The 27,491-nt window shown below is 42.6% G+C and overlaps 1 protein-coding gene across 6 annotated transcripts in view; it reads right to left on the bottom strand.

Moving 5' to 3' along the window:
• The window catches only part of sash1a (SAM and SH3 domain containing 1a), a 144,152-nt gene extending 118,231 nt beyond the window's left edge, over positions 1-25,921 (bottom strand). For 5 of the 6 annotated variants that reach the window (XM_061704234.1, XM_061704239.1, XM_061704236.1 and 2 more), the window contains exon 1: positions 25,119-25,921. In XM_061704234.1, coding sequence (XP_061560218.1) covers positions 25,119-25,610 — 492 coding nt within the window. In that variant the 5' untranslated portion in view covers positions 25,611-25,921. Of the gene's footprint in view, positions 1-10,380; positions 10,532-25,118 lie in introns of those variants that run through there. The other variant, XM_061704243.1, reaches the window with a different exon arrangement.
• Positions 25,922-27,491: the final 1,570 nt, after the last annotated feature.

The raw sequence follows: 27,491 nt of genomic DNA, 5'->3' as shown, positions 1-27,491 counted from the left end.
ACCTTCTTCCACACCTACCCGTCGACGAAGATATTTGTCGTTGGATTCCAGTTGACAAATATAAATGGCCGCGGCATTGAATGACTTAATTAGATACAGACTGTGAATTGTACTTACGGATTCGGATCTCTCGTTTACTTTAGTGACGTCTTTGCTGTGGCTCTGTTCACCTCATTAGTCGGCTCTACTATCTGATCACATTTAGCACCCCCGCTCTGGTCAATTCCCCTGACAGCAGCGAAAATAACTTTTTGGGTGACATTTTTAAAACGCACGGCCTCCCGCTTCTTTCTTAACGATGCGTATCCATTATTTTCCGACGCAGGCTGACTCGAGAGCGTGTGGGCAGCGTCTGCTCGGTATAAACCCCCAGCAGTTGGTGTCTTTACGAGAACACGTGGTCGACAAAGATCGGCGCGGTGGCATTTGCGGCGCCCTCGCAGACGAGACCAAGGCTAATGAAGAGTTCTGCATGAGGACGACCATTCGGATGAGATAATGATTATGGCATTTTATGGCGCGATGGATGTCGTTAGCTCAAAATGCGGAACAATAACGAGGGAAAATAAATCAAGGGCCGTGTTCTTTTACCATTTTAAAAGAAGAGTAACAAAAGGATGAGTTATATAAAAAAAAAAAGAAAAAAAAAAAAAAAAGAAAAAAAAAAAAAAAGATTATCTACTAGATCAGGTGAATGAATGTGAGCCAATCTTTCCGAGAAGCAAGGTCATTTATAAAAGCTCACCTTCTATGAATACCACGTCAAAATGATCAATGACGCTACATGAAGTCTATGTTCTAGGACATTAAAAAAAAAAAGTCTCGAAAATTTCGACAAAAAAATAATACAAATTCAGCGGTGACTTGCGATACGAGCGGCACGACTTCATTCAATCAAACATGGCAGAGGAGTGAAACTGTACAATAACTGGCCAACTGGACATTGCGCATGTTTACAAAATAGTGTCAGGCGTGAGCTGAGGGTTTCAGGTTGACGGACGCGGTCAAGAGTGGATCTGAACGCAGCACTGCGTCAACGACCTTTCCTATTGGATTCCAATGAGCACTAATCTTCCCCGATGACCCCCGTCCCATCTCCCTCACGAGCCAACATTCAAAAGGTGCGCGGGTCAGCGGGATTCCCTTCGAATCGAGTCCAATTTGCCATATATTCACAAAGATGAAATGTTAACAATCACAGCACATACAGTTTTGCTAATAGCTAGATATAGACATCAAAATATTCAAAACACCAGACCAGAACTTTTTAACACAGCATTTTTTTGTTTTTTGTTTGGAGGGGGTGGGTGTTCCTCTAACATAAAGCTTGTTCTATGTCATAGATTAAATAAATTAATCAATTAACATTAGTAGCTAAAATAGAATAAATGTATTTTTGTGACCTTTTTATCTATTTGAATAAATACCGATGTTAAAAATTTCTAAATATACACAGATTTAGTATAGTATTTATGTACTACATTTCAAAATAATTCAAATAATTAAAAAGATTGTAATAACTAAAAAAAAAACTAAAAAAAAATAAGTAGATAAATAAATGCCTGGTAAAAAACAAAAGACAACAACATTTTAAAATACTAGTTAATAAAAAAACAATCAAATAGCTAAATAAAAAAAAAAAAAAGAAATTAAAATATATTTACATTTTTTTTATAAAAAGTAATATGTACTCTATATGTGTTCAAATAAACTAAAAAGGAAAAAAGGAAAAAATACAAATAAAATGTAGTTAAATTAAGATGGACAAATGAACAAAATTACAATTTTAAAATGTATAAGTATTTTTTTAAATCAAATTCAAAACATTTTTATATAGAGTAATATGTATTATACCGGCGGCACGGTGGGTGACTGGTTAGAGCGTCAGTCTTACAGTTCTGAGGACCCGGGTTCAATCCTCGGCCCCGCCTGTGTGGAGTTTGCATGTTCTCCCCGTGCCTGCGTGGGTTTTCTCCGGGCACTCCGGTTTCCTCCCACATCCCAAAAACATGCATTCATTGGAGACTCTAAATTTCCCGTGGGCATGACTGTGAGTGCGAATGGTTGTTTGTTTCTATGTGCCCTGCGATTGGCTGGCAACTAGTTCGGGGTGTACCCCGCCTCCTGCCCGATGGCGGCTGGGATAGGCTCCAGCACTCCCGCGACCCTTGTGAGGATAAGCGGCTCACATAATGGATGGATGGAACATACAAAATTTAAATAAAAGACACTCCTTAGTTGTTCAACTCAAGACTTTGACTTCGCCACCACCATTTTGTAGAATGGACACTTCACAATGATGTTGCCTTCGTCTCTGTCCACCAATAGAAAGTAAATAGAATTTAAGATCTCTCTTACCTTTAGGTGAACAATGATTTCCAAACATCAGGTGTACCCAAAAGAGAAAGAAAGTAGACATCAGAAAGTGCATTTCACCACAGGTTTTATGTATTGCCCAAACAGAGTACATTTAGAAACCTATAAATACTTGTCAATCATTATGAGAACGGCTGGCAAATGTCAGCGCAAGCGAGCAGCTGCCCTGTCGAGAGGGCACATCATAAGAAAAGCCTCGGATTACCATCTTGTACCCTGAAGTTGGAAACGGGAGCTTGGCACGCTGCAGTGCCAGAGTGGCACGAGCCCCCACTCGACCTCTGACACTCGGCCGCTTGGGATACGCGACGTGCGGTTAGGAGCCGGTTAGCAGCTGAGAGCCTCGCGGCCAATGCCGGAATTGGCTGAGTCGGCGGGATTCCTAAATGTGGCACTCCGGCATCGAGACCCGACAGGATTAATGGCCGCGGCAGGTCTTCATCTATGGTAACACATTCTTCCGGGGGGCTCGCTATTTGACGGTTCTGAAGACGAGCGCTTATAGAACATTCTGGCATCCTAAGCTTCCACACACACACTCGCTCTTTCAACACACACTGACCTATTTCTTCAGCTTCATCTTGTAAAGCGAAGTTGAGGCAAGGAAATCAATTGCAGTGTTCACCCATTGTATCGCATCCCCTGCTATAGCACAGATTTTTAATACTCCTTACCAACAGTCACCTCGAAAACATTTCGGACATATGAACACTTTTGTGTTTACTTCGTGGATTTCGTACGTCACGGGGTGATTTGGAACGAATTTAGAGTTGTGGGGCTTCGGTGTAGTACCAAGTTGTGCCTGCAACATGCCAGGCAGCACTGAGGTCTACTGAAAAACATGCAGCGTAATAGAAGAAGAGGCAGAGAAGGTCCCCACTAAGCCCACTCAACTGTGTTACTGCTCTGTGTGTGTTAGTACCAGTATCAGATTTTAGAATTAGAATGACTTAACATCTGTGCTAATTTCCATTATCCAATCTATCGCTTAAGTTAGCAATAAACTAGCGGACTTTCATAAGACAAAGTTTTATGGTTTGGTTGAACTTTTGTGTTTAAATATACAACGTTTAATTCTCTTTTGTTTTGTTTGTCACCTTTACAACTATAATTGGGAGAGTGACTCGTAAACGACTTGAAACAAGCACACTTAGCCTTTTATTCGCAGAACTGTGCAAGCAAGTCTTTGCATTTCCTCAATCTCTCATTTATTGGCAGCGAGAGCATGAGAACGGGCACTAATTCATACTTTAAAAAGTGTGTCTTACGTGTAAACATATTTAAAGTGTGTAGGAGAGGTAAAACTAAAAAAAAAAAAAAAAAAAAAAAAAAAAAAAAAAGTCTCTCCATATCGTGGAAGCAAGTGAGTCTGGAACATAACCCCTGCAGTGTTCATTGTAAACAATAAGGAGCTAGGTTTTCACAAATAACTAAAGCACCCTTCAGTAATTTACATCAGATATTATTCATTGTTAGTACATTTCTCTCTGACATACATTCAAATCACCCAAAATTTGACGAGGAACTGTTAAAAGCGCTAGAAAGCTGTGACATAGCAGCAACCTCTGATCAATGTTCTCAAAATGACTACAGCAGACAACATCAGCAGTACCTTGTGCTTACTGGCCCATTTGTCCACAGGATCACAGTTTGCTAACACGTTTCCATGGTAACCATTTTACCAGACTAAAAACAACACACACACACACACACACACTCCCAAGGTTTGGAAACGAGAAAGGAGGTAGCGGACGTGACATCCCATAATGAACCGACCGTGAATGTGGATCAGCGGCTGGGGTTGTGGGGGCTGCAAGGAGCGTCGACATAAATGTTTTATGCTCCTTGTCAGTGAGGAAAGGAAAAGCCAGAAGAAAATATTGTCACTGCCAAACATGAGGACCTCGAACACTGCCGGCTTACTTTGATTTCTTTTTTTTTTTTTTTTTACCCCCCTCACTTTTGTTTGGCCTTAGGGCAAGTTTTGCGATGACTTTAGGTGTGATAGGTTCAGGGTGGGAGGCTAAAAATTCCAGGATGACACAAATCAAACTGAATGTCACGTGAAATGGGAAAAAAAGAAAAATCTAAAGTTTTGTTATTCTTTCGCCGCTTTTACTTCCCAAGGCTGTCTCTCGTTCCAGCGAATCAGGGCAGGAAGTGTCCTTGGACTGAACTACAAGGCTTGAAAGGAAGAACCTGCTCACTCTTAAAAATACTGTTAGCTCAGGCAAGGGCTATGCGATATGGTATATAATCCCCTGATTTAAATCGATTTTTTCCCCTTCAATAAAAAGATAAAACAAATCATTCAAAACTTAAAGTGGCAGTACATTTAAGAACAGTTCAGTTGTATTTAACTTTTAAAAACAAAACATTTGCATTTAATCCTTTAGAACGGTTTGTTTTTAAGCATTTATAATGTTAAATAAAAATGAGATGGCTAAATATTTATCATCTCATTTTTATTTGACTTGTATGTGCAATATATTTGAATTGAATCATTATTTAAGTACAGCTTGTATTTTCCTATATTTCTGCTCCACATTAAGGTTCAAACTCTATATCACAGTGCCTTATGATAATATTAAATACATATTTTAGAAATAAAATCTTGATGGTACTTGGAGAACTATTTTTGAGGTGTTACATGTTATAAAAAGCAAATATAATTTTTTTTCTAAGAATTTCTGTTTTTAAATCAAAGTGACGAAAATCCATCAAATCAATAAATGGTCCAGCCCTAGCCCAGAACCCCAATCTATCACGTAAAACATAAGCAGACCTCTGTAGCCCAGAAGTCGCAGGTTCTGAGCCAAATGTTAGCAAAATCCCGCATCACCGCAGGGATGCAGTTTCCTTTGATGAAAATAAACAACATGTGTATCACACCAAGGCTCCACCTACTAACCACCACAGCACAAAAAAAATATATAATAAATACAGCGCAACATGTTTGATGTTGTTGTACGGAGACAACATTCCGTGATATAAATTGCAGCTAGGAAGATGAAGCACATCACTAGTCACAATGAATCATGAATTTCAGGCAATATCACGGACGACTTAAGCAGAATTAACAAATGTATTGAGGTGTACCTCCTAATTGCTCTCCTAAAATCTTATTTCTTCATCATGAGTTATTAAAGAGGTTTTGAACAATGCCATGCTTCTAACGTTGTGGGAAAGATTTGGGGGAAGGCCCCTTTCAATCCTTAAGAGCCTTGACCTTAACCCCATCCAAACACTTTTGGGATCAACTGGAACTAAGAATTTAACCAAGCCCTCTTGTGCAATAAATGCTTTCTTGGATGAAACCTTCCCACAGAAAACCCTCCCAGGAGTTAAATACTGTGAATAAGACGGATTCTCTGAACTTGTGTTTTTATATATATAAAAATGAGACAGTGCATATTAAGGAATATTTGCATTTCAGTATGCAAATACGCCGGGTTCATCCGCATACATTTGAATAATAATATTACAGCAAATGTTGGGCGGATCATTAATATACAAAGAGTGTCAGGTCTTTGGGTTTTCGTGAGGTTGGTGGCAAAAGTGGAGGACTCAAGCGCACAGAAGCAGGGAGGCAAGGCAGTAGTGTAGGAGGAATCTCCAAAAAAGAATTTGGTTTCAAAAACACAAAGGTAAACAAGGCACGTGAAGAATCAAAATACAACATTAACATTAACCCCCCCCCCCCCAAAATTGTTTTTTAGCAATATTCAAAGTAACAAATAACGGGGAAACTTAATACTACAGGTAAACTTGACATGACGTAAGACAAGCAACAACGACGACACAAACCAGAGAACTCCATATAAGCAAACTGACGATACAATGAGGCACACCTGGACAAGACAGACTGGTTGACACAAGGAACAGGGCTGACAAGAACAGATGGAAACAAAAACCTAACAAGTTGACAAGACATGACCAATAGACAAAAAAAGATGACATGACATACAGTAACATGGCATAAAAGTAAAATCTAATCTAAATAAAGTAAACAAAAACCCGATCATGAGAAAGAAAAAAAAAACGGACCTCAGTTGGAACCTTGTGGAACACCAGTAGAACTGACCACTGACCTGCACACGTTGCTTTTTGTTGAACTAGTTTGTCTTCAGACAACTTGACAATTTGACCTAAAGCTTCCTCAAAGTGACATTATATGAGTCTCCCAGTTCTTCACCATAACAGAGTGAAAACAGGTTCTAAAGTAGACTTTAAAAAGTGTGTTTAAACAGGTTTAAAGTGTGTTGAAGTGGTAAAACTATCATAAAAAAAATGTATGGAGATGTAAAAAAAAAAAAAAAAAAGCCGTCGTCAGTCTCCTCAAAAAGTGAAGAGGGTTCATCAACAATACCCTGATTAGGATTATGCTCATCAACGCCACTCGAGTTGCACAAATACAGATTTGAAAAAGGTAATGATCAGCGAAACAGCGTGTGGCTTTGATTTCCAGACAAACATATTTAAAAGATGAGCTGCTTGCATTTGCCCTACATGTCGAAAGAGGAGTCTGCCATAATACATCGTGATTAATGGCGAATAATGAGAGGAAGCGATGGTTTGTACACATGGCGTGCAGGGATTTCAAACAGGCTTCCTATCCTCTTCTTGAATTTCTTCCACACAACCAGCAAAGGCGTTCAGAGTAAAAATATGAAGGGCCACTTTACATAACAATGCGTATAAAGCCTTGCTGTGGGATTCCTGCATGACAAAAGAGAAGGCTCGCCTCGTAATCGCCGCCCTCCAACTAGCGAAGGGTGTACGCCGCCAACACCCGGCCTGGCCGCTAATGGCGCGAGTTACGCCTTTTGTCATCTTCGGGGAAATATTAGCAAGGTAATCCAACCTGACTCAGCTATTCCGGTCACCCTCGAGGATCGTACGCTTACCAGCTGGTACATATTTAAGGTCACAGTGTGCAGTTTGCGGAATGCGGCGGCGACCGAGGCGGAGGGAGGGCTGGATTGGGGCCTTTGAGCTCCACTGTTCCATAAATGGAGTGGACAGGGATCGGTGCACACAAGGAGAGGCGGCTCGATCCTGCAGGCCATTGTTGTGGGCTGACAGTGTGTTCTCATGGTGAAGTGACCACCACTGAGACTCACAGCACAATACAGTCTTCCTGGGGGAAGCTCAATGGCAAGCATTCTCATGCTTTCCCCCTGATGTGCCATTGATATATGAATATATATATATATATATATATATATTAAAAAGTATTTTTCCACTGACATCTCTCAAAATTGCCGGAATGGCGTCGTAACAGGGGAGCCAGTATTTATCAGAACCCAGCAAATTGCAACATCAGCACTGCGAACAGAATACAGAGGTACCTGCAATGGATGAATCTCGGCATTTCAATTCATTTCAAAGGGGAAAACAAACAAGGGCGCAACGCTTGTAAAACAACGCTCACAGGCATATATTCTTTATCCACGCGAAGAACAACAAATATTATTGCGGCTTACAGAGTAACTTGTGACCGTCTCCATGTACGGTTTATCCGGATGAGTTTATTTTAGGGCCCCAGGTGGCCAAGGTGTGCAGACCAGAAGGACCAGAAGGAGCAGCACAATGTCCAATGAATTCAAGCAAAAAACTGTTAAATTCTTTACATTCTATTTAATTATGTCATTAATGTATGTTTTATAAAGGATAATATTATAGAGTTTTTCTTATTCAAAAACACATTCATCCCGTTTGTTGTTTATTTGTTTTGCAAGGGAGGCTTTAACGGATTAATGGAGTATTCATTCATTCCAATGGGCAAACCCGATTTGGGATACGAGTGTTTCTGCGTTACGAGTGTGGTCGCAGAACAAATTGAACTTGTATCTCAAGGCGGCAGGATATAGTGTAGTTGTTGGACAATTGCTTTCAATACAACAGAAGTATGTGTCGGGTAGCAAACCCCAATTGTGGAATCTCCTTAACCACAGACAGCGTTACGGCTCGGATACTACCTTCGTGATACTTCGTGGTGCATGGTACTACCTTCGAAGGCGTAATATTGCTCTGGTTGACTTTGTCTTTTAATAACCGAAGGTGATGCAGTTTCAAAGAGTGATATCCAGGTATGACATGATCTATAATAATCTGCATGATATTTACTCTCTCTCTCTCATCACGGTGTAAACTCAGCAATCCTCCACACATGCTTTATGAACTGACTTATGATCTAATGAGCCGTATATTAATTATTCACAATTTGTAATGCTTTGGAGTGTGTATATAGTAAGAGCAATTGCTTGGCACGCAAGGCTGCAAAAATCCACCCTGCATGCAAATGAGTACAAGATCTTGAGATTTTTTTATCTTTTCCGATATTTCCGTCAGTGAATCTGTCAATCTCGAACTACCTGGGTGTTCTGTTTTTTCTTTTTTTTGTCGTCCCCTCCAATCCCCCTCCATCAGTCCGCCTGCGTCTGCATGGCAGGACAGGCCTGCCGGTGTGTTTGTTTGTTTTCGAGCTTGTCTTTCCAGTGCGTGAGTGAGCGAGAATGAGGTGAAACTGGGCGAGGATGGTTGGTGGAGCACGGACAAAAAATTCCAGATGCATGACCCTCGCCTCGTCTCGTCTCACTCGCTCGCTCAGCTCCGGCCGGCGAGCTGTCAGTAAGCCAGTTTATTGTTTCAAGCTTTTGTGCAGCGCTGCAGATTTATACACCCGGATTTGCACCGGAAAACACGAGATTTTGCAGATTAACAGTACGACCATCCCTAGAAATGAAAATTTCCATAGTTCCTGCGTCGACTTCTATTGGGTCGGCCATTAGGAAATGTAAGAAATGTTATTTATTTAACCGGTGCAGAATTTCTTGGCAAAGGGCTCTTTAAATGCACTATTTGGGAAACGTCACATGACCAAACCCAGAAAACAGGTTAACGGACTTCCTGTGCATGCTGCAACAACGACCATAACTACGGGTTGATGAGATAATAGTTTTGAATCCGAACTTGCAAAAATGTTGTTTTCTTTATAGCTGGTGTCTTTGGACAAAAGTTAAATAATGAGCAAATATGATATGATATACATAAACACGAACAAAGCCCAAACATCGGATAGTGTCATCTTTGGTGGCTTTGTGGCGACAACTTGTGTTATACAAAAAGCATTGGCGATGTTCCTTTGGGTTCTTTGTTCCAGACCCCAGTTATAGGGATCCACCGTGGATTAGTAGGTAGTGCATATACTCTATTCATGTTTGTTATCATAAAATCACTTTATATGAATGCAAACGTCATGAGAATACCTTTTACTTTTGACATCATACATAAAAGCAGAAAACTCAGTAACGTAAATTGCACTGAAAATTTGGACTAGATATCGTTGGTTGACTTCTGAATATTCCAGATTCCTGTTTCAATGAAAGTGTCATATTGAACAGTTGATTTATTATGGTGCCTGTCCCTACTAAACTGTCTTTTTATTCAAAATGTATGTTAATTTGGGCGTTCTCCTTTCATAGCAACAAACATTCATATTGTATTGCTCATAATAACCCCCTATTGTTCAAACGTTTCCGCACGTCGGAATGAGTAAGCACTTCAGCCGTAATCCTCTTAAAGCAAACCGATCATTAGAACTTTTTTGTCACTAGGGCAGTTGCGTAAGTCAATGTGAAATCAGGTCAAAAGGAACCCTTGAAAAATGTTTGCCGGCGATCATGGCCATCAAAGTCACCCAGTGAATTATAGTTGACATGTCAGCTCACTGTGTAAATGTTGTAATCACGGAGTCCTTGGCTCTGTCCAACTCGGTGTTAACCACAAAAAAAAGTTACCGTATTTTCACGACCATAAGGCGCACCGTACAAAAGGCGCCGTCTCAGTTACGGGGTCTATTTCTGTATTTAACACATACACAAGGCGCACCGTATGGTAAAACATACGCTAGCATGCATGCTAGCGTATGTTTTTAAAAAGGCAGCGGGAGCAAAACTGACTTCGGTTGTAATTTATGGAAGTATTTAACAATGTACTCACGTTATTTTTTGATCAATCCTCATCCACAAATCCATCAAAGTCCTCATCTGTATCCGAAATAAACAGCCGGGCCAGTTCTCCATCAAACATGCCGGGTTCCCTCTAGTCATTGTCGCAGTCAGTCTCGTTGCCAGGGGGCTGTTCAGCAATAATGCCGGCTTTCGCGAAAGTTCGGACAACAGTCAAAGCAGATACCTTAGCACAGGCATCCACAATGCAATTACATACGGTGGCGTAACTCGCCCGGCGATAGATGGATAGATGGTGCAGTTTCATAAAACAAAAGCACCAAGACGGACCTCCTTGAAAATGTTCGATTTTCATTTCTTCTGCAAGCGTTATTGCCCTCAGTCGAATGGTGACTGTAGAGACGCTTCTCCCGGCTGTTCTTTGCTCATTAATCCATTGCTCGAGTTGGTCTTCCAACTCGGGCCACCTCGCCTTGTTTCCGCGGAAACTCAGCTTCGTCTTCTTGACTTGGCCAAGCTCGTTTTCCTGCTTCCTCCACTTGCGAACCATGGATTCGTTGATCTTGAATTCTCTCGCGGCTGCTCGATTCCCATGTTCCTCAGCGTGGCTGATAGCTTGCAGTTTAAACTGTGCTTCGTAAGCATGTCTCTTCGTATGTGACATTTTCAGGGGTCCTTAGCCAAACCGATGTTGTTTGCCACAATGCACACCCCGGCACTATATACCTGCTGGGGGCGTGCCTATAGCGTCCTCTTTCACGCGCACCCTTCCCCCTTTAACGTCCGCGTGCTGTCCGCAGTCACGTCCGCGTTTCCTCTATATAAGCAGCGTGTCCGCATGAAATGCTCCCAGTCAGTCAAGCGGAGCGCTCATCAAAGTCACAACAACATTTACAGATTCAAGGCGCCCCGTCCATTTTGGAGAAAATGTAAGACTTTTAAGTGCGCCTTATGGTCGTGAAAATACGGGAGCCTAATAGCATAGTAAAGTAATTTTTTACTAGCTGTCACAATATTAATAAAAAATACAAATGTGCTTATAAATGATTGTGTTATTTCTTTATATTTGTGTAGAAGCTCAGTCATCCAGGTCATTGTAAACTGCAACACTGGACTCTTTTTGTTTGTTGTGTTTCTCGTTTTTTGAAAATGTTCTAAAATTGACCGGCAATTATGCTATTAGGCGAACGATAAGGATTTGCAGTCGGAACTTGAACAGGTTTAACATTTAGGATCACTGGCCACAACTGTTCTCCCTGATCAGATTAGGGAGAGAAAAAAAAAAAAAAAAAAACTCAACACACCGCACACCACAGGCTCATCACTCAGGCTAGTCTTTCAGAGAAATCAGACAATCGGGTCTTTGCTGACTTAGCCTGATTGTCAGTACTGGTATGTGGGTAGCCCTCAAACAGATAGTGGTGCATCCTGAATACAAATAGCAGTATGAGAGCAAAAAACACAATGCCATTTTTCCCCTTTCAGAGATCTAAATTCTGAGGCAAAATTGTGGGGTGCTATTAAAGTAAACAGGGCTTGGTTTGGCACGAGCAGATCTGCTGACACGACAATTGCGGGTTCTTTGTGGTTGATGGAGCGACGAAGTGAAGCGCGAGAAGAGAGCACCTCTCGGCCAATAAAGATCATGACCTTAGATGGAAGCTGGAAAGCGCAGGCTCTATATATAGTCATAAACGAGTCATCCTCCATCTACTGTATCTCTTCAGGTTCGGTCCTCTTGAACTAGCTCTCCACAGCATGTCCAAGTTCATAAGAACGTAATCACAGTGCATGTTGCAGCTTGACCAGACGTGTCTTGGCAGAAGCCGCGGGGACTCTGAACCCCCGCTGCTGTTCCTGATGTTGTATTCTGTTGTGTTTTTTTTCTCTCCTTTCTGCGGCCTCAGCACACGTAGCGCTACTCAGTCACCGCATGAAGCAATTAACGTCTAATGAATAGAACGATTAAGACTAGCAGTCAGCCAGGTCAAACAGCGGCAATTAGCGCAATGAACTTTAGCCTTCCCTACTGCAGATGTCGAGATGGATCGGCTAATGGTGTGTTGGACTCTGGCACCAGACCAACTGGATGGAACTACATTGGTCAGCTTCACCATGCCATTTCTTAACTCCATAAGGAATATTACGGTGCTCAAACTTGTAGAGTCCACTGTATAATATAAGTTTACAGTGCGTCACAATCGTGTATTTCTGTGAAGATGAGCATATCTAGTGTAATAGATCACATGGGAAATGAGTTTTAGAGGACCAAAATTACACATATGAAATGCTGGCGGTGCTTTTATATGACACCACGTGCAATAGTTAGCATGCGCGGGTGAGTTGTGCTTGGGCGTGTTGGAGGAATGCAGTAACTGCCACGTAATTAGAGTTCACATTCAGGTATGCAGAGCCGGAGGTAGGCAGGCAGGCAGGCAGGCAGACGCTCAGCAGGTTCCGTACAGCTTAATCCGCCGCCAGGAACGCTGACGATAAAAGCGCTCGGGTAGCGACGTCGACACCGGTGTGGTCTGCCGGATCAAAGCTTTCAACGAGGCCCCGCCCTCGTACTTTGGAAATGGGCCAATTAGGCTTAAGGGAGGAGGTGTTGAGTGTTGGCGTGCCTCGCAGCCAGCTGACAGCGCTTCGGAGACAAAGTAATTATACTCCGTGGCGGTCTCACACTCGTCGCTACGGCCTGGCTCGCGCAGGGGTGGGCAACCGAAGGCCCGTGGGCCATATAAGACCAATCGATATTAATCCTGCTAAGAAACAGACGAGCGGAATCATTTTTGTTTCGTGTATGACAAGAAAGGGAGGAAGTGTCGAGGGAACAATGTTAACCCTTTAGTACACAAGACAGGACAAGCACTTTCAGAATATTGACAGAAACCATTTATTAAAAACATTGGGGTTTTTTTTTCAGAAGGCCAAAGTTCCACATATGAAAGGAGGGCTTACAGGCGTAGAGCGTTTACCTGTACATACGTAATGCCTGCAAGAGCTCTGGAAACAGACGGACGGGTTCCACGTAAATTATTAAAAAAAAGGAAAATGTGAGCCAAACACGATGTAAAATATAACTGTCATTGTGGAGTCTTTGAATTTCGCATTTCGTCCTGAAATGTACATTTAGAACCGTTACTAAACTGCAGTGCTTAGCAGGGATGACAAATCAAGTTATTTGATAGCGGTACATAAAGGTTGCACTTGCTGCACGGCTGTGAGACCACGTTTTGGGTTTTTTTGCGGACCCCCAAGCGATGGCTCTAGCGTCTGAGAACGATGGGTCAATGAATAAAGACTTTGTTTGTTTGTTTTTTTAACTCTGAATTATGACTTGTGTAATTCAGTTGTGTACCCAACTGAACGTTATCTATTTGACAGGACGTGGTTGTTTAATTGGACAATGCGCCTGGGGATTAATGGCCAAATGGTGTCTATTAGTTAAGGCTACAATATTATGTAAACGGTATTTTTGGCTCAAATCAAAGCACTATTTTTCTGTACAAAGGTTCCATGCAAGACAATCAATTATTCATGAGAATAGTGTATAATTAACCCACTGTATGAAATATTTGTGAGCTGAAGGACCGAATCCTTCGTCTGAGCCCTCAACAGTTGTGGTTCAACCTTTGTCTTCATGGAAAAATTACTATTGAGCATTCACTAACGGGAAAAAACAACAACACCAGATGCCAGTATAATCAACACTGTGCAAAACTCTCGGGAGATTCTGCACTTTTTATATAGAAAAACGGCAAAAACATTTGTTGTTTAAATAACCTACAGTTTCCATGGCGACGTTATGATCCAAACACCTGCGGTATGCGTGTGACCTCCCTGCTCGGAGATACGAGAGACTCCGAGGCAATTATGACCACACTTGAGGTCACAAGACCCCTCAAGGCACCACAGAATACCGAATACAGTATAAAAAAGAAAATCAGCTTCTATTTATAAAAGATGATTCTCCAGCGTAATCAGAGTAATGAGGACGCCAAGTAGCGACTGAAAGCATGTGCTGATGTGTTGATTCGCTGTGCAATCTGCGTCGTGACATTGCTCACACCTGCTCGCTTGTCACTTTGGCTCCCGTTGCGGGGCGAGACTCGTGTTGAAACGTCTTCGTTTTCCAACATGTTTAAAGACGACCCAAGGTCGCAAACAAAAAGAACAGAAATGACACTGTAAGCTAAGGCCGGGCGAAATTTTGACCTGGGGTTAGGGATGGGACGATTAAATCGAATAACTAAAATATTCAAGCAAAAGACAACTCTACACTCTCATTCGCCGACTCCCACGTCACTCACCCGGCTAGGCCCCATCTTTTAAAGCCACACACACTCAAAGTCACACATATTAAAGTGTGGAATGTGAGGATGGCGACCCCAAGTGGACAGCAATAAAACCTTCACCTCGCATAGATAAAATCCTACTTCCACTCTTGTGAGAACAGATTCCTGACGCCGATACACTGAACCATAAATGCTTCATTGAAAATCTGTGAATAAAAAAAGACGCCAAAATTCTATTGTAAATACGATTTATCTCGATCATTTTTCAATTTTGTAAGTGTTTCTTATGTAAACAGTAACAGATATCGACATACGTAATATATTTTCCTTACATTTTAGGCTGCACAGTACACGGCGAGTTGCAATGCTGCCCCACTTTGTGCGAATCTTCACTGGAAAGTCTCAAAGTATGACATACAAAAACACTAACCAATTACCATACCATTAAAGTGATGCTTTTTTGTGGGGTTGTAAACGTTATTTCTGGTAATGGGGAGACCATTTTTTCATTTTCCATTGGGGTTAGTGGTTGGTGAACCAACAGTACATGCAGTCGCCTGAGGTTTACGTATGAATATTTTCAGTGCCGTATAAAACAAATGCAATGAGTTTGGGGAAATCATTGCTGTAACTTCTACAGCAAAATATAAATTGTTTATGGGTGTCAAAACGGGACAAAAATGTGCATGCTATACATTAGTTGTTTTGAAGTAGCGCATGCACCCATTCATTCCTTCATAGTAAACACAAACACACGCGCACACACACAAACGATGTGGTTATGTAGACAGACTGTCTGGAAGCCTTGGACCAGAATAGCTCTGATAATGCATCTGTCATGAACATGCGTGATCAGAACGTGTTCCTCCGCATAATGTGGAAAATAGAATAGCTGTGCAAACTGCTCCCTGGCCTGCTTTATTTAACACTGTTATCACAACTGAGGAAAAGTGTGTTTACACGACATTGTCGTAAAACTCCTCTTCGTTTTTTTTCTTCTGTTTTTAGTAAAAACAGTCTACTGTAAATGACCCTTGCACAACATAGAGCAGTTGTTTTCAAATACAGTGGACAACGGCTATTCGGGGGGGGGTTAGGGATCGGGCCATAGCGCGAATAGTAAAAATCTGCAGGCAACTGACACCCATTATAATTGCATTAAAAATAGAAATCTTTTTAAACCCCAAAAAATATTGAATAAGTGGGGATAAACTGCTTGCTCCTTACCCCCCCCCCCCACACACACACACAAAAAAAGAAAAAAACAAATAGAACAATGAAAAAACTAATTAAAAATTTGAAAAAAATAATTGTAAATATTTTTTTTTTCATGAAAAAAAAAATCTGCAAATCCACGGGTGCCAAATTGCAAGTATGCAGGGGTCCACTGTATTACAAAGATTTCAGTGACATGAAAACAAATTAAAAATGTTTGCACATGCAACACTAACGTCTGCTACATGTTAAAGACAAAATGGATGAATTTTCAGTTCCAACGGGTGATATTTAAAGGATTTCCATATAATATTAAGATGGTATTACAAAAAGCAGTACTGGGCATATAGTGCGGGGCGATTAATTATTTTGGTGGCAGGCATACTGCGAATTCTCGTTGAATTTCAGTTTTGAAGGAGACCTGAAAATCAATTTGACCCTGAAATTTCAAAATTGAGCTGTGTCTTTTCAGCCACTGTTTTTTCTTTTCTTTTAGACATGCCAACCAAATTGTATTATTCAGTGAAACTGGCTTTGGTGGCTGAATTTTCAAAACAAAACAAAAAAATCTTCAACAGCCTACAAAATCTGGAGCGTTTTCGAGTATGGGAAAGGCAGCAAAACTGAGATTTATTTGGCCAGACAATAATAACATCAAAGAATGCTTGGGCCCTAAAACATTTAGAGCATGTACTGTACTGTATATGGGGGAGTCACCAGACGTTATATGTGTTTTTAAAAACGTGGCATACAATACGTAGTCAACTCTCATGCTGTTTAAGTACATCTCGGTGACATTTATACAGCCGTGGGGATAAATCCGCATTCCCGCCGCTGTTATCGTGTTTATGACTGAAATGGGAGAACGCACAGCGAATTGGAAACTTCGGGCCTGTCAAATGTCACCCCCCCACTAACCAAATTCACATGTCTGCAGACTCTTACATGATCACCTGATCATGTAAAAAAACAAAGCAAGAACCTCTCACCCCAGTTTTTTTTTTTTTTTTTTTTTTTTTTTTTGCGTTGCGTAAGCCAGCTGCAAACTCACAATATGTAAGTTTTTCCCACATATTTGCATGCTCCCTAGAGACGCTTGGCTTCTCCAGGCAGAAAAGCTGTCTCAAAGTCGCCATGAAAAAACAAAACAAAACGTGAATCTGCATTTTAAATGAATTCAGAGATTTGTTTCTAAATACGCTGTACGTTTGCAGATAATTGCTGAAAACTTGTAAACTTGACTGAGAACAATGTAGTACCGTACTCAGTTGTGGAGAGACAGCGTTAAACTGTTTTTCACCATTTCAGTTTTCTTGATTTCTTTTTTGGGGGGGAGGGGGGAGAGGGGCGTGGTTAAAACTCGTGCAACCAGGATGAGTTAGGGTTAGGGTTGTGGTGTGTCCCATTTCCAAGACGTTTATTTTCAGTTCAAAAGGACTTCAACCATTTTATTTTACATGCAAGGTCATGGTTTAAAGGTCACCGTGATAACCATCAGACCTGTGCACTCGCACACGGTTTCGAGAAAACTCACAACACGGGTACATGTCATTAATGCCTCACAAAAGGCTTTTTAAGAGGCCCTAAACATGGTCTTGTTTAAAGCAGAGCCCCTTCACTGAGTGGCTGCACTTCTTTCACCATGACCTGTCACTTTGTAGTGGTCCATATAACCCAAGAGTAATGGAATGACACCATTATTAGGGCACGAGTCACTATTGCTTAATGTTGTGACAAACGAATCGCCTTTTATGGAGGCCTCAACATACAGAAAAACTCAACAATTATCACAAGCGTGTATCAAATGTCAACAAAAGTTCACTTTGAAAACAATATCCCACGACACCTGGGTCAGCATGAAATTTGGTGGAAAATAACAGGACATACAAAAAGAAGTCTCAAGAAGCGCTACCAAAAAAAAAAAAAACAACAACAACAACGAAAAACAGGAAGTTGGCTATTTTACTTTGAAGCAGCTCACAGTTGTATGCAGGAAAAGCCATTTAAGAGTCAGTGACAAAAAAAAAAAAAAGAAATCAAATGTAAATACATTTTAATGACATTTGGTCTTTTTTTTGGCCCAAAAAAAATTAAAAATTAGCGGCAGGTCACTTTGCTAATTGACTTTCTCCATCCGTGCAGTACAATAGAGCGAGGTACCTTGGCGTTCTTTTTGACTTCTACAGGTTGTACGTGTAGGAACCCTTAATAAAGACTAAGCAAACCGTGCTTTCAGCAGAATCCTGGAATGGGGAGGGGACAGACAGTGAGGCTGTTGTGAACGGTTTTCCCATTCCCCCTCGTGGCCAGATGCCAGCTGTAAACTTGAGGATGAAGTATGGGTGAGGAATATTTGCCAAAAAAGTGCAAGTTAAATTTATTGGGAAACTCAACAGTCGTAACAGAACATATATGTGACTACATTTTTATTTTGCGACAAGTGAGAGAAATAGTGTCTATTTAGTTTGAGAGGATGACTTTCCCTCCAGCAGGTCAAATGCTCTTTAAAGACAGGAAAATGTGTTAAAGGGTGAAACGGCTGACATTATTGTTCACACTAAAAGTCTTGGCAGTGGTCCAGCGGGGCCTGAGGCCCCTCGACAATTGCCAATGAAAAAAATTAAAACAATGTTTGCGGTATTCAACAAAATCTTAATTTCTGGCTTGGTCAGAAAGTACAGCTGTCTATCAAGACAGAAGCTTCTACAGATTGAGCCGACATTTTTTGGAGGAGCCTGAAAACGTGATGACGTTAACCGAGTTACAGTATTTTTGTGTTTAAGTCTGAACTAGTTTGCTGTGTGAAGAAGTCTTGCATCAGCTATGGGAAATTGAGTTACCTTCACACTGGATTGTATTGCATCAAATCAATACGATACTGGCATGGAAACCAGTCAATTACTCGCAGTATTTGAAGCAGCGCTCGGTTTAACACTATTTCACATCATATCCAAGCTGACACGCAGTTGGTGTTTCTTTACAAAGTCACATCGCCAACTGCTGGCTTGGCATGCGTATTGCAGCGTTCCCGCAGGAACCATGCGAACCAAGATCGGTTGGGCAACATTTGTACATGAAAAGAAACCATGGCTGACAAGAAGGTAACCGGACAAGTGCCGCTTCCTTTTTTTCAACGAGGCTTGGCAGCAGATTAAAAAGGCTGCTTTTTCTTTCGATGTATGTGCAGCAGGCGCCTGACATCAATGTCGTGTGCGTGGGTCACGTAAAGGACACAAGGCAACTTTCCTCCATCACCGCGCAAACCATTCTCCACCTTATCACCAGCCAGAGCTTGTCTGTACAATAAACGACAAGGTGCCCATCTATTTACAACTTCTCCGTCTCTCTTTTACGAGACAGCCAACTGTCATCATCATCATCCGCCGCCCTCGGCACAATGCTGGACACTTGCCTTGGCTGTCTGTTTGAATGGGCGGAAATTGGGTATGCAAAACAGGCGACGCGGTGAAAGGACACGCGGCTCCATCAGCCTCTGCGCAAACAATGGAGAAGGCCCTGGTGTTTAGCGTCCACTTCCCCCCCAGACACACTTGCACTAACAATGACGGCGTCACGTGACTCAACCTGTGTGCCATCGCCAACATCAGATTTGGTGGCTTTGATTACAGTGTTCCTCGCTAGATTGCGGTTCATCCTTCTTCAAACTCTCAACTGCGAGGCACGTGTGCTAACCAAGACGTTTGAGTGTCCCACATTTTGCATTTCGGCCTCTTTTACTGCCGCTTCTCCCCTCTCCGCGCCCCCACCTCTCGGGCTAAATGGCTATGATCGACGCGAGGCTGGAAGCAGTCTCCACCGATCGACCGGGACGAGATGCGAGGTGGACCAATTCCCCATAGGCTAATACCCTGCTGTATGTTTTGCCTTTTCCTCTTGCTATTATGCTTCTGTTGAAAGGATTTAATACACACTGGCAGTTACTATGAAGAAAGCAGACTCGTATTCTAAGCGCAACAAAACGGGTAGTCATTTTGTTCAGTGTTTTGTTCATTTGAAATTCTCTTCAGTCATCATGTGGATGACTGAGCTGAAGTGATACTTTTGTTTTATGCTGTTATTTTGGTAGGCTACTTAGGAGACAGTATTGACTAAATATTTGTGAACAAAGGACAGTGATTTGGATCTTCTCCAACGAGTGTTGATGCAGTTCATTCCTTACCTTCGGGTTTTCTGACAAGAAGGGTAATAATTATGTGGACTGCTACATCAGGACTAACCGTAACCAAGGCATATGCTTGTCACATGTTAACATATGGTAGTCTTACATTTGTGGTTTGCCTTTCGTTCGTAGTCAAATACACAAATAGTTTTCAATCAGGCCAATCACTTCAGTCATCTCATGCGCCGATATTGCTCTCCAATGACGGATTTAAAAATTAACTAGCGTTTATTTACGCCGTGAGAAATTGTCCTCGCAAGCAGACAAGTGCTCTCTGCGGCCTTGATAAGATTCATGGGTATTTATTTTACCCAGCTGAGCTCTTTCGGTGAATTGTTTGGTAATGGCTTGTCTCACAAGGCAGCAACGGAGAGTATCTGTCGTTTTTTTTTTTTTTTTTTTTTGCATGACAAAGACGAGTCGCATTAGAAGTAAAGAAGACGTGGAGATGTGGTTGTGCTATACAATGGGCGTCCCTTGTGACTGGCATTTTGTGTCCAGTAATTGGCCTCTCCGCTGAGTCTCCTCTGTGAAAAGGATGGGGGGGGTGTCATCTCATCTTATCTCAAGACCAATCACAGGCCAGTTGGTCAGAGCTCCATCAGCTGGTCACGGCTCTATCTTTCAGACTAGGAGGAGAAAAAGCACTGGGCTGGAGCCAATTCAAATCCACCGACAGAAAACCTTGACCTCCCCAGAGACTCAATGCCAAAGCTTTGGCTCTAAATGAATGCGGCCTTCTAAAAAAACGGGAGCGTTGTTTGTTTCGGCCTTGGTTTGACACATAATCCCTCACACAAATCCCGAATCTCCATAGGATTTATTCATCCAAAGTGGCAGAACTGTACGAAGCATGCACATTTGAACCCAAGCTGCCGTCACCTGGAGAAGCTGACATGAAAGCAAGTAGGGGTTGACTGAGTTGAGTCAACGCTTGTACAACTTGAAATTCTGTGACAAGGCCATATATCCCAAAGGCGGATCACCAGCAAGATTTTCTGGATAGTCGCACATCATTTTCTCATTTTGAATGACATCCTCGTCTATTTGAATCAAACCTGAGGGCTGACGAAATCAACCTGTTCTCGATCAACTCTTTGGTACGATTCCAAACAAACTGTTGCGGCCTGGTTGTGGTTAGCGTGTTCCGACCTTGATCCAACCATGAATGAATGAATCAGGTTTGACTCTAAAAAACATTACGGTGACGGCGGTGACTTTTAAAATCATCTTTGATTGAACCCAACTTTTTGCTGTTATACCTGGTAGATTGTACATAATTATTAAAAGCTATCAAATAATCATGATTTTGTTTCAAGTTGTGGCAATGAAAGAGCAAGCTCACGTGTTATGCAATTCGGTTGGATTTTTTGTTTAAAGCAATAATTGATCTGTATCAGAGCAAAGTATCGTAAAATCCATGCATTATGCATTGAGAAATTAGGTACATTTGCAATGTTAATTCCTGGAAAAGAACCACCAAAATGTCATGGATTATTTTAAAACTCATGCCAAACCCTCCACAGAGTTTATTCTAATCCTGCAAACTAACTACGTTTTTTGCTAAGTAACATCTTGGATGGCATCAAGACATTGTTGTGGAGACGAGTGGCAACCACAGACCACAAAGTTACGCACAGCGCGACGTTATCAAGTAGACTTTACACCGATTATAAATCGGCCTGATCGGTATCGGCCGATAATTATCATTTTATGCTGATCGGCTTTAATGTCATAATTCACCGATCCGATCAATGACGTCATTCATCGGCTCCGCAAAAGACATTGACTCCGTGTCGCCATCGTGCACAGTATATTTGAATCCAAAAGATAGTTTATTTTTAGCCTTGTCGCGTGTCTTTTGACGTCGTAGAGTAAATATTTGACGGACAATGAAGTTATTTAAAAAAAAAAAAAACATGTTGGCGGTGTGGGACAGACAACACGTAATGCCCGGATCAGACTACAAGACAAATTTGCTCTTTCAGGATCGCACTGTCAGACTATTGCAATAAAATCTTGTATCCAGATTCCACCGCATCCCGTTTTTTACGATCATTGGGCTTTATCTTGTCAATTCAAATGCGACCGGGTACACTTGTTACCGTGGCGACGACAACAAGAGTGGATCGCCCCGACTGTATTAAAAGGACAAAATGGGGAAAAACGTGCGTCGGTGTTTACCGGTGCTCAGGACAGGAGAGGACGTTCGTTTAAGGCTTGCTTGAGGTATGTTCACGTACTTTTAAGACGATACGGCTCGCAAGCAGGCAACAAAACGTTATGTAGCCTAGCAAGGTACTGCTAGCACTGACGGCTGTACGTAAACATGCCGCCGTTCTGTCGAATAAAGCGCTAAAGTTTCGTTGTGGGTGAAGTCATTTAATTACAGGAAGTTAGCACCCATTATTTCTGTCTTGTTGTAATGTTGGTTTGACCTGACTGATTAGAATACACGATCTGACTAGAGCAGTGATTTCCAACCTTTATGGAGCCAAGGAACATATTTTACAATTGCAAAATCTCACGGCACACCAACAAACAAAAATGTCACAAAAAGTGGATACATTAATGACTCTATTTACTTCCTGCCATCTAATAGAAGACCATTCATTTGCTCTGTCTATCACTACGCCTCACTGGCATAAATAGATGAACAAAGATCATTATGTATTGTAAATATAATGTTTTGAGCAATTAAGTACACAATTACATACAGTAAATGAACAGGTCATTTAAATAGACACATTCCTCAATCTTGTGATCGGATCGGTAATCGGCTATGTTTTTTTTTTGTTTTTTTTTTTAAACTCGCTGATTGGTGATCGGCCCCAAAAATCCTGATCGCGTAAAGCCTAATATCAAGTTGAGTGCGAGTCTGAGCTTCGAGAGACGTGGCTGGGACGGCAGCATAGAAAGCAGACGAATGACAGATGTGAAATACAGGATGGAAGCACAAAAAGGGTAACCCAGGTAACCCGAGGCTGAAATGTCATTTCGGCGACTGCGAGTTGACAAAGCGACGACTGCCAGACTTTGTGTGTTTACAGGGCTTCGGGCTCAGTCGGCCACAGCAAAGAACTTCATCAAAAGGTGCTGCAGTGAGCAACTTCACACAGTGACTTTTAAAAAACAATCTCTGAGCATTTTTTTCAGGAATTTGTGAAATGACCGGAAACCAGGACGAGAGAGGCTCAACAAGGCCTGGCATAAATCAACAGAAATTGCTCCAGTTGGGCATCTGAGCCCAGGAGCAATGTTGGCACCACGTGGCTGATGATTCCCTCGAAGAAAATGTCAAAAGATTCAACATTTTGGCTTTTTAAACAGCGCTAAGGCCACGTGCAGCGTTGCTCTGACCTTGCTTTTGCCTGAGGTCTAGTTACATAGTGTGTGTGTCAAGTGTGCTTGTAAAATCAACCACTCTGAAAGCAAGGAAAAGAGCGGACCTGTGCTCAACACCACAGCCTGTAGACACAGAAATGAAAGGCATCACCAGCCGTGTTATCCGGACACTTGAGATTTGTTCATTTCCAAATCGTGCCATCCAAAAAGCCGGTCAACGTACATGCCGACAATTGGGCCCAGCTGCTGTGCGCCGCCGCTCTCGCCCACGTACCCACACGCCACCTCACCGGGCCCCGCCTCTTAAAGGCATATACGTGTACACAGATGCTACAGTATGTACACTTGTACAGTATTTTCGTAACATTTTGTGCCTGCAATTTATTTGTGTGCGCTCAAACAGATTTACAATGTCTTTTTAAAGTTTCTTTAATGAATTGAAAGCGTGTGGGAGTGGTAAAACCATAAAGGGGTGAACAATTAATCGATTGATTGACAACTAATCGATAACCAACAACTATTTTGAAAATCGATTCATCGTACAGAGCCATTGTACTTACAATTGTCCCTATCCTCTGATTTCAGCCTCTCAATTGTTTTGCTTCTCGGATTTCTGAACTCCTCCGTGAAAGCAGACAGACAGACAGATGACCTTTGTGTAATCAAAAGCATTTTACTCCGGAAAGCGGTGATCAACATTTTTGCCTTTTTACAGACATTGTATGGAGCAAACCAGTCACTGAATCCGTATCAATTTGTGCATTTCAATTATTAAAATAATCCTGAGTTGAATTGCAGCGCTAAAAATGATAAAACCACCAAAAACGATACCTCTCAATATCGTGTTTATTTTATCTTATTTTTTTTTATCTGTGGGTGTGGAACGTACGCCCCGCGACAAACGGGCCCTCACCGTATACGTTGACCGTTTCGATCCGACCACAGCGATGGCGACGGGATACGAGGACAGGGGCGTTTGGGAGCGGATTCATAATTTAAAATTTAATCTTTGCCCCGCCCCCTTCCTTCTTTACAGGAAATCACCGGCGGGCGATGAAAGCTCCTAGGGAGATCCTCTCTCCACGTATTGATCTGCACCAACTGTTTTCCCATCAGTCATGGTGACAGCCACTCGGTGGCCACACGGGCGCAACGTGCAGTATGTCTTTTTAAAAAAAAATATATATATACATTTTTTTTTTTGTGCATGTTGTTAGGTAAATTTGGATTCTGAACTGCTCCAGATGAACGTGGCACAGTTGTGCATTCTTATAACGTGTTTTTATTTGGAAATTAGGTAACTAGCGATACCAGATCTCAGTACCGGTCTGATGCTTAAGTCAAGGTACCGGGTACTCGTGAAGGCTGCAGATACCTGTACCACTGATACTTTAAAAATAAAAAATAAAAAGTCCAGAGTCATCGAGTCAGTCCTCGCAGTTTGGGGCGGTTTGAGACATTAGCAAATCATCACGTGCGTCAGAAAGAAAATGTGTCTGTCGTGACGTTGTTGGAATTTCATTGAACAAAAGTACTTGTGGTATCATTACTCGGTATCGGTATCAGTGAGTACTCACATCGGTGTTGTCTGGGGAAACAAAGTGGCGCTTTCTCTAATTGTGACGTGATGTTGTTGGTGTGAAGAGGTGGATGTTGGGTAAATTCCCACCGAATGCCGGGCCCACTGGCCAAAGGTGGCGTGTGAAACGCGTGGGTCCACGTGGCTCCTACCTGATTGGAGTAGGGCGTCGCGGCCAGATTGACGCCGTCCCTGATGAGTTTATCCCGAATCATGATCTTGAGTTTGAGTTTGGGGTAGATGAGCAGCTCCCTCCTGCCGTTGCCCAGGGTCAGGTTCCTGTGCGCGCCCATGTAGCCCACGCCGCGCGCGGGCTCGTTCCACGACTTGGACGCGCGCATCTTGGACTCGCACCGGTCCGGCGTGCGGCCGGCGTAGGCGTCCGCGGAGGGCGGCACGGGCTCCAGGGTGAAGTAGAGCCCGCTCGCCGCGTCCCTGGCGTCCTCCTTCAGACGCCGCACGGCGTCGTGGATCGCGCGGCGGTGGTGCGCGACGTACACGCCGATGGCGTCCAGGTCCGGGTCGCCGATCTGTTTGCACACCTCCAGGTCGTCGTAGCCATTATCCACGAAGGCTTCCACGTACTGGGCCAGCTGCAGGGTCTTGAGCCACTCGTACACGATGACAGGTCCGTTGCTTGTCATGTTTTGGGATTTGGATTTCTTTTTTTTTTTTGGTTTTTTGTATTATTTATTTATTTGGGGGCTGTTGTTGGCTTCAAGGAGTACGAAAGAAAAAAGTGAAAGCTCACTTTCCCACCCGGCGCCTTGAACGCATCATGAGCTCTCCCTTCTTTACACGACAAGTGATACGATCGAACACATTTAGGTGCCCCAAAAATATAAAGCAAAAAGAGAATCAAAGGTGCCGTAATCCGTCCACGGCGAGTTGGTGAAAGTGCGTGTGAACGCAACACCTGCCAATGTTGACACAGGATAGATCCTCACTTTGGAAGCCAGACGGCCATCCCCAACGTTGCAAAAAAAAAAAAAAGAAAAATAGAAAAATACAACAAAAAGAATAACCAGGAAATATTTCCAAAATACTCGCACGACCGGTTGTCGTGACGCTACAAAATCCACAACACTCCTTGAATAGATGACGAATGACGAAAAGAGCTAAAACCGTACACTGTTTTAGTAGCGAACGACTCCGACCAAAGCAGCCGAGGTCCACGCGTGTTCCTCCTGCGTGCACGTCACTCACTCCACGGCTGGAACTGCAGCCAAGAGGCAGCATGCAAGCCGACTGCACGCTGCAGCTCCTCCGACGTCCACGCCCCCCCTCCCCACCTCCCCACCTCCCCACCTCCAAAAGACACCACGCACGCACAAATAGTGACACGTTCACACAACTTGTGCAAACTGGTTGCGTGGGAGCTCCTTAAAGGCGATTGTCCACGTTATCCGCGCGCTGCGCGCTTGCGATTCGGTCTTTCTCTCGCTCTCCCGCACGTGCACACGCTCACTCACTCATTCAAACATTTCCACGCGCTTTGTCACCTGAGCGCGCCCCCTACCAGGCGGCAGGGGGTACTGCACGCAAGAGTGGTATTAAAAGGCCACATAATGATGGCAAGTTGAGGAATACAAATTACAAAAGCAACTGTGATTTCAGTGAAAAGTTTCTTTCTTGTTATGGATTGCAATTACATACATGTTGTATTTAAAGTACGCAGTACACAAATCCACACGGTATCTGCTCAGCATGTTTGGAACCCCGACGGACCGGGTACTATAAATCGTACCTGGCCGGTAGTACCTTTTGACAGTGGAAAAGTGAACAGTGAGTAGAGTTGATACCAATGCTCATTGCTGAACAAAAGCCCGATGTCAACAGTTACCTTCATTTGCCAAATAGCGCCCGGTGAGTGTATAAATATCGCTAATATCTAGCGAGTAGACTTCACCTCTCTTGGCATACTGCGACACCGCTCGACACTATCATCATTCATACGGACACGGTCCAAAAAGTCTGTGATGTTTGAACAAGAGCTGTTCAATCTGTCCAAACAGACGGCGAGTTGGCGATTGCTGATGCATGCTTTATGAAATTTGAGCTGGCAGCTTGTTAGGGATCGCTTTGACACAACGGCAACTGTCTCAGATCTCGGCTGGATGAGAGTTAAAGAACATGACAGAGAACAAACATGCTCGCGCCCAGACACGTGGGCTAGCATACCAAACAGGGAAACCGTCAGAAACATCATCAGAGACTGGAATGTTAAACGAGTTAAAGAAATGTGAACACTGGATAAACTCTTAACTTTTAACTTTTAACTCTTTAAAATCTCCCATGGTTCCTAATGATTGGCACAAACTGTGCATTTTGTAAACTCGCACTGTTACTTGCCTGCAAATGTCAAAGCGAACAACTTAGCAGCGCTCAGCTGTCAATCAAATACACAGACTGGCTGTCAAGTCAGACTTAAAAAAAAAAAAAAAAATTAATAATAATATAGAAAAGTACCCCCCTCCTCTCATTCCCGCCTTTTTCTGTGTGATGTGCGCACACTCGCAGCCAAC

This window comes from Phycodurus eques, chromosome 18 (genome assembly GCF_024500275.1).
Source record: "Phycodurus eques isolate BA_2022a chromosome 18, UOR_Pequ_1.1, whole genome shotgun sequence".
Taxonomy (NCBI): domain Eukaryota; kingdom Metazoa; phylum Chordata; class Actinopteri; order Syngnathiformes; family Syngnathidae; genus Phycodurus; species Phycodurus eques.
Note: the sequence above shows the minus strand (reverse complement) of the source record. Positions and strands in the feature narration are given on the sequence as shown.